General features: G+C 42.0%; 1 protein-coding gene across 1 annotated transcript; it reads left to right on the top strand.

The window, feature by feature from the left end:
- Window positions 1-1,674: 1,674 nt before the first annotated feature.
- Window positions 1,675-2,247, top strand: LOC138901348 (uncharacterized). Its single transcript, XM_070189103.1, has one exon. The coding sequence runs from the start codon at window positions 1,675-1,677 to the stop codon at window positions 2,245-2,247; it is 573 nt and encodes a 190-aa protein (XP_070045204.1).
- The last annotated feature ends 6,529 nt before the right edge of the window (window positions 2,248-8,776 follow it).

An 8,776-nucleotide genomic window follows, 5' to 3' on the forward strand; every position in this document is an offset into this window, starting at 1 on the left:
CGTACCTAGTCTTAGGGGTTAAGTACCATCACAACCGTTGGTGGGATTCCGGGTCATGACAAGTTGGTATCAAAGCTCTAGGTTCATAGGTTCTATGAGTCATGAGCAAGTCTAGTAGAGTCTTGCTGATTGGTACATAAATGTCTGTACTTATCTTTAAGAGGCTACTGTACTATTAGAAAACTTCATTTCTTTTCATTGTTTATCGTGCGAATTTATTTATTCTAAAATTTGAATCTTTACTCTTCTACTCTCTAACAAATAGTGAGGACAAGTCCTACTAGATAATCTGAGCAGGCACCAGTGCCCCCTATTATAGCCGCGGGAGGTAGGGCACGTGCTGCAGCTAGAGAACTTGTGGAGCCTCTAGTAGCTCTAGTCAGGATCAGTAGCCAGAGCATGTTGAGCGAGCACCCGAGGGGCCTATTGCTATACCGGAGCTTTAGGAGACTTTGTCTCACTTTATGAGTATATTCGAGAGTTTGGCCTATGTAAGGTTGATTCTTGTTGCACCAGCTATTTCACAGAGTAGGGGAGGAGCCTAGACTCCCGCCGCATATAGACCATAGCAGCTAGCTCATGTTTATCAAACACCAGTTGTTGTGCCGGTGTAACTAGTAGTTGATGTTCAGCCTGAAGTAGGGCCAGTTGTGTCTGATGAGGAGCAGAAGAGGTTGGAGAGGTTCCAGAGACTTGATCCTCCTTAGTTCAGTAGAGAGGCATCTGAGGATGCATAGGTATTCTTATATAAGTGTCATCAAATTCTGCGTACTTTGTGTTTGGTGATGTCGAACAAGTCGACTTTACTACTTTTCAGTTGACGAGACCAGCATACAAATGGTTGCAAACTTACGAGGTGAGTAGGCAAGTTGATGCGACACCAATTATATGGTCCCAATTCTCAGATCTTTTCTTGGGGGAATTTATCCCACAAACCTACAGGGACGAGCTGCGTAATGAGTTTGAGCAATTTTGCCAGGAGGGTATGGTGGTGACCTAGTAGGCTATGAGGTTTACCAAGTTATACTATAATGTAGCTCTTTTTTTTTCTAATGAGAAAGAGTGTCCGTAGATTTGTTGAGGGACTCACCTACAACCTTAGATTTGGGATGGAACGGGAGAATGAGACTAGGAATGCATTTCATCAGGATGTAAGAGATTGCTAGGAGGTTAGAGTGTATCCGCAGGTAGGAGAAGGAGGATAGGGAGGCTAAGAAGCCTTATGGTTTTGGAGGATTAAGTGGCTCCTACTATAGGGAAAAGATCTATCATGGTAGAGGCTTTGTCAGTCGACCAGCTCAGCATGCGATTCAAGTTTCACGTAGTGCTCTAGCTAGCCAGGGATTTTAAAACACTCATACCGGATAGTCATCTTCCAGTGCACCTTTTGCACGGGGTTTCTACAACGGTTATTCCAGTCGTCCAGGGCAGGCTTAGTTTCAACAACCACGTCAGTAGAAAGTTTATTAAGAGGGGTGTGATACTAGGCACATAGTGAGAGATTGTCCTAGACTTTGGACGAGTGCACCTTAGGAGAGTACTCAGGCTATAATTTCCACTCCAGCTGCTACACCACCTGCACATCCATCTAGAGGTGGGGGACAAGTGGGTAGAGGTCATCCTAGAGGTGGAGGCCATGTCTGTTGTTATGCTTTCCCTAGTAGGATTGAGGCAATGGCATCAGATGTAGTCATCACATGTATTGTTCCAATTTCTTATAGGGATGCTTCAGTCTTATTTGATCGAAGTTCTACTTATTCGTATATGTCATCCTACTTTGCTTCGTGTTTGGATATGACTTGTGATTTTTTGGTTACCCCTATTTATGTGTCTACACCCATTAGAGATTCTATTGTAATAGATCATGTCTATCATTCTTGTGTGGTCACTATTGGTGGCTATGAGAGGACGGTTGATCTTCTATTCCTCAATATAGTCGACTTTGATGTGATTTTGGGTATGGATTGGTTATCTAAGTATCATGCTATTCTTGATTGTCATGCTAAGACTGTGACATTGGCTATGCCGGGGTTTCCGATGTTTGAATGGAGGGGTTCTCTTTGTCACATTCCTAGCAGGGTGGTTTCTTTTCTAAAGGCTCAACGGATGGTTGGGAAGGGATGTTTGTTGTACTTGGCATTTGTTAGAGATATCAGTGCTGATACCCCTACAATTGATTCAGTCCCCATTATTGAGAGAATTTCCAGATGTGTTCCCTGCAGACCTACCGAGTACGTCACCCGATAAGGATATTAATTTTGGTATTGATTTGGCTCCAGGCACTCATCCCATATCTATTCCACCGTATCTCAGGTCTCCAGTAGAGTTGAAGAATTAAAGGAACAATTGCTGAAATTATTAGATAAAGGTTTCATCATGTCGAGTGTTTCACTTTGGGGTGCGCCAGTACTGTTTGTGAAGAGAAAAAACATTTCTTTGAGAATGTGCATTGACTACAGGTAATTGAACAAGGTTACCATCAAGAATAAGTATCCACTGCCATGCATTGGTGATTTGTTTGATCAGCTTTTGGTGGTCAGGGTGTTCTCCAAGATTGACTTGAGATCAGGGCACCATTAATTGAAGATCAGGTCTTCGGACATTGCTAAGACGACTTTCAGGATTCGCTATGGGCATTATGAGTTCTTGGTGATGTCTTTTGGCTTAACTAGTGCCCCAGCAACATTCATGCATTTGATGAACAGTGTAATCTAGCCTTATTTGGACTCTTTCGTGTCACGACCCGAAACCCTAACAGTCGTGATGGCGCCTAATGCACTTGCTAGGCAAGCAAGACACAACAATAATAGCAAAAATGACGGGATCAACATAAGTCTAAAACCGTAATATAGCATAGTAAGGCTAATACATGATAAATCCCCAAAAATTGGTAAATATAGAGTCATGAGCTCTAACATGGAAAAATACAAGTCTGAAAGGCCAAATATAATACTGTTTGAAATAAAGACAACAATGCATAAGAAAAGAGACGTTAAGATCACGGTTGAGAATGCAGGTCTACCTCATCTCTATGTGATAAAATCAACTAGCAACTCCGCTACCAGTGACTAGGTCCGACACCTGGATTTTCACAATTAAGTGTAGAGTGTAGTTTGAGTACAAGCAACCCCACATACTCACCAAGTATCATAACTAACCTCCGAGAGATAATAGAAGCAAGAGTTATAAAGGATACTTTCTATAACCTGTACAGCTCATAAATTCAACAAGTACAAAATAGGAATATGATCAAATCATGAAATCACGGATAAATCCACCTTGGTGAACACAGTTACTCAAGTACTCTGCTCAGTCCATGATCCAACATATAAAGATTATATGCAAGTAAATCAGGTAAATATTAATGGAAATTTCATGTAAAGATTAAATGCAACAATCAAACAACACTGGATAGATTTTCCTCATAATTTCTAATACAGTACCAAACCACTGATCAGTTTTCCTCAATCTACGTGCACACCTACAAGAGAGAAACATGAGAGGGTGACCCTAGGGGAATGTATGTGTAACCACATACAGTAGGGAAACTCACGTACTGCACGGACAATTCACGTGCTAATAATATCAACCGCACGGGTAGCTTACGTTCTACATGGACAACTCACGTGTCATTAATATCAATATCTGGATCCGCACAGACAACTCACGTGATGCATAGATAACTCATGTGCTAATAATCACAATCCGCCCTGCATGGTCACATGCTCAATATCACAATCCGCCCTGCATGGTCACGAGCTACTAGTCCAAACTACATCACACATAAAGTATATATGCAAGAATACATGTACATGATCAAAGAAAATCGAATCTCATAATCCTGGCCTAGGGTAAGTGACATGCTAAGGTGTATGCATGTGCAAGTGTGATAACATAGCTCAAATCAGGTGAATACATAACAAAATAGCAGCTATCAGGCTTAATCAAGAGAGTAACCTCTGTGCAACTTCAAATATGTCTCAAATAGCTCACAACAAGGGTTCAAATCAAAGGAACATCACAGCATGAAGCTTATCAATAATATCAAGGCATATCATAGCCTAAGCTCAACCCCGAGCATGGATAAATAGCCCAATGCTCGCACTCGGCTCAACCCCTACACATGTGCGCACCCATAGCACATTGCTATCACAAATAACTCAAGCAACTAGTACCTCAAGCAAGCCAAATCACTCCTCCAACAAGCCCCTCACGCGTGAATCAACCTTCGGACGTCTCGAATCTTGCCAAAATAACTTTAAATAATCAATAAAAGCGATAGGAATTGATTCCATCCGATAAAGTTAAGATCTTTAACCAAAATCAACAAGTCAACCCAAAATGTCACCCCCAGGGTTGCACCTCAGAACCCGACCAAATTCACAAATTTCGAACACCCATTCGACCATGAGTTCAACCATATGAAAATCATCCAATTCCAACCACAAATCATCAAATCTCTCTCCCTAATAAATAGTCAAAAAATCCCAAAATCCCACCTTGAATTCTCATAAATTAGGTGTAATAATCAATGGGTAATTAATATCTAACACCAAGAGAGAGTAAAGATCACTTACCTCTTTAACTGTGATGAAAAACTCTCTAAATATAGCACTAGACTGAGTTCCTCAATTCAAAATATGTTAAAAAGATAAAACCCTAAAAAAATAGAGTACTTAATGTCTGCCCAGGCATACCCTTCGCGATCACGGAAAAGCTTTCGCGATAGCGAAGAACAAATTACCAAAGCTGCCAAAACTTTAATCGCGAATGCGCCACCTGGATCACGAATGCGGAAACCTACACTGCCATCTCTATGCGAACGTGTCCCCGCTTATGCGAATGCAAAGGCTTGCACTGACTTACCCTCACCCCCAGCCTACCCTTCTATTCGAACGTGTCTCCCAAATCGCGATCGCGACACGCAACCTCCTAATATTTTTGCGAATACGTTCCTATCTTTGCAAACGGAAAGAACAAAACCCACCTGCCAATGAATAGCATTACGCGACCGTGTATTCCTCTTTGCGATCGCAAAGAAGGAAATCATATACCATCTCACAGCAATCCAAAACATAGAGAAATGCTCTAAAACCTGTGCGAATCACACATGAGGCCCCTGAGACCCCGTCCAATCACACCAACCAATCCCAAAACACAACACGAACATACTTGAGGCCTCAAATAACACAAAACAACATCAAAATCATGAATCGCACCCCAATTCAAGCCTAATGAACTAATGAACCTCAAACTCATGTCGAACCATATAATATCAACTCCGAATGACCTCAAAATTTGCATGCATGTCCCAAATGACACAACGGACCTATACCAACTCTCAAAACTAAAATATGAACCTGATATCAACAAAGTCAACTTCCGGTCAAACCTCTCAACCTTCCAAACCATCAACTTTCCAACTATCGCCAAAAAGCACCAAACCAACCTATGGACCTCCAAATAAAAATTAGGACATACTCCTAAGTACAAAATCACCATACAAAGTTATTGGAACCATCAAAACTCCATTGCGGATTCGTCTACCCAAAAGTCAAATTCCGGTTAACTCTTTCAACTTAAACTTCCAACCTTGGGACTAAGCGTCGCAATTCACTACGAAACTTTCCCGAAACCAAACCAACCACTCCAATAAGTCACGAAACCTCAAATACACATAAGTAAAGAATAAAATAGGGAAAACGAGACTAAAACCTCCAAATGACCGGCCGAGTCATTACATTCTCCCCCTATTAAACAAATATTCGTCCTCGAATCGGTCTAGAATCATACATGGAGTTTCAAAGAGGTAAGGATAGCTTCTCTGCATCTCCTGCTCGGTCTCCCAAGTAGCCTCCTCAACCGGCTGACCTCTCCAATGAACCTTCATCGAAGCTATATTTTTCGACCTCAAGTTCTGAACCTGCCGGCCCAAAATGGCCACCTGCTCCATATCATAAGTCGGATCCTCATCCAGCTGCATCATGCTGAAGTCTAAAACATATGGCGGATCACCATAATAGTTTCAGAGCATAGAAACATGAATCACTAGGTGAACACCAGATAGACTAGGTGGCAATGCAAGTATGTAGGCTACCTCTCTAACTCTCTCAAGCACCTCAAAAGGACCAATATACCGAGGGCTCAACTTTCCCTTCTTCACGAACCTTATCACACCCTTCATGGGAAAACCTCTGAGCAGAACCTTCTCACCCACCATATATGCAACATCACGAGCCTTCCTACCAGCATAACTCTTCTGCCTAGACTGTGCTGTAGAAGCAGCACCTGGATCAACTTTACCTTCTCCAAAGCATCACAGACCAAATCAGTGCCAAACAATCTAGCCTCCCCATGCTCAAAACAACTAACAGGAGAACGACATATCCTCCTATATAAGGCCTCATAAGGAGCCATCTAGATACTCGAATGAAAGTTTTTGTTTTAGACAAACTCTACTAACGGAAGAAACTAATCCCATGAACCTCCAAATCAATGACACGGGCACGTAACATGTCCTCCAATATTTGAATAGTGCACTCAGACTGTACGTCCATCTGGGGATGAAATATTATACTCAATTCAACCTGTGTGCCCAACGTTCGTTGCCTCGTCCTCTAAAACTGCAATGTGAATTGCGTTCCTCGATCTGAGATAATAGACACGGGTACACCATGAAGTTGAACAATCTCAGGAATGTAAATCTGAGCCAGCTGCTCTGAAGAGTAGGTAGTCACGACTGGAATGAAGTGTGCAGACTTGGTCAGTCTGTCCACAATGACACATACAGCATCAAATTTCTTCAATGCCCGTGGAAGTCCAACTATAAAATCCATGGTGATACGCTCCCACATCGATTCTAGAATATTAAGTCTCTGAAAACAACCACCGGGTCTCTAATGCTCGTACTTCACCTGCTGATAGTTCAAACACCGAGCAACATACTCAAAAATATCTTTCGTCATCCTCCGCAACCAATTCTGTTGCCTCAAATCCTAAGACATCTGCGCGGCACCTGGATGAATGTAATACCGCGAACTATGGGCCTTCTCAAGAATCAACTCTCATAAACCATCCATATTTGGAACCTAGATCCGACCTTGGATCCCTAATACTCCATCATCTCCAATAGATACCTCTTTAGCATCACCGCGCTGCACCGTGTCCTTCAGGACAAGCAAGCGGGGATCATTATACTAACACGCCTTGATGCCATCGAACAAAGAAGACTGTGATACAACACAAGCAAGAATTCTACTGGGCTCTGAAATATCAAACCCATAAACCGATTGGCCAAAACCTGAACATCCAATGCTAATGGTCTCTCTCCAACTGGAATATAAGAAAGGCTCCTCGAACTCTCGGCCTTCTTACTCAACGCATCGGCCACAACATTGGCCTTTCCCGAGTGATAAAAAATGGTAATATCATAGTCCTTTAGTAGCTCTAACCACCTCCGCTACCTCAAGTTCAGATCCTTTTGCTTGAATAAGTGTTGGAGACTCCTATAATCTGTGAATGCCTCACATGACACACCGTAAAGATAGTGCCGCCAAATCATCAATGCGTGAACAGTGGCTGCTAACTCCAAATCATGTACATGGTAGTTCTTCTCATGGGGCTTCAAGTGACGTGAAGCATAAGAAAGCACTCTACCCCGTTGCAGCTACACACATACAATGCCAATCCGTGAAGCAACATAATAAACTGTATATATGAACCGAATCCCGAAGGCAAAAATAGAACTAGAGCTATCGTCAAGGCAGTCTTAAGCTTCTGAAAGCTCTCCTTACACTCATCAAAACACCTGAATGTGGAACCCTTTTGTGTCAATCTAGTCAATGAGGCTGCTATAGATGAAAACCCCTCCAACAAATAGCGATAACACCCAGCCAACCCAAGAAAACTCCGGATCTTCATAACAGAAGATGGTGTGGGCCAACTCTAAAATGCCTCAATATTCTTCAGATATATCTTAATCCCCTCACCGGACACTACGTGTCCCATAAACGCCACTAAATCAAGCAAAAAATCACACTTGGAGAATTTATTATATAGGTTCTTCTCCCTCAAAGTCAGGAGCACGATCCTTTAATGCAGCTCATGATCCTCCTGGCTGTGTGAATACACCAATATATCATCAATCAATAATATGATGAAAGAATCAAGATATTGCTGGAACACATTGTTCATCAAGTGCATGAAAGCTAATTGGACATTGGTTAAGCGAAAAGACATCACCAGAAACTCATAGTGACCATAGCGGCTCCTGAAAGTCATCTTCAGAATGTCTGAATCCCGAATCTTCAAATGGTGATACCCCGACCTCAAATCAATCTTCGAGAACTCCCTAGCACCCTGAAGATGATCAAAGAAGTCATCAATGTGCGGTAGTGGGTGTTGCACCCTATTTTGCATGAGTCAAAACAAGATTCAATTTGTGGTTTCTCTGTTGTCGATGAAAGAGAGTCGCCACCTAATATTTATAGGTATACTAGGGCACCTATTTAATTACTAAAGTCCTATTCTTTATTGGTCTGCTAACCGGGGAGATTTTGGGTAAGGGTTCTTGTTCTTCTAAGTGGAGGTGTTAGGCACCCCTTAAAATCTACATGAGGTAGCTCCATAGGACTTAGACTAGGTTTAAAGGGTTAGTTGTTTATATTCAGCTTAATTAGTATTAGAGAGGCATGGCTTACTGTTTATCTAAGTAAGATTATGATAAAAAGGGATCCGAGATTTTAAAACGGGTATGAATTTAGAAAGGGTCTTGAAA

Source organism: Nicotiana tomentosiformis, chromosome 11 (genome assembly GCF_000390325.3).
Source record: "Nicotiana tomentosiformis chromosome 11, ASM39032v3, whole genome shotgun sequence".
NCBI classification, from domain to species: domain Eukaryota; kingdom Viridiplantae; phylum Streptophyta; class Magnoliopsida; order Solanales; family Solanaceae; genus Nicotiana; species Nicotiana tomentosiformis.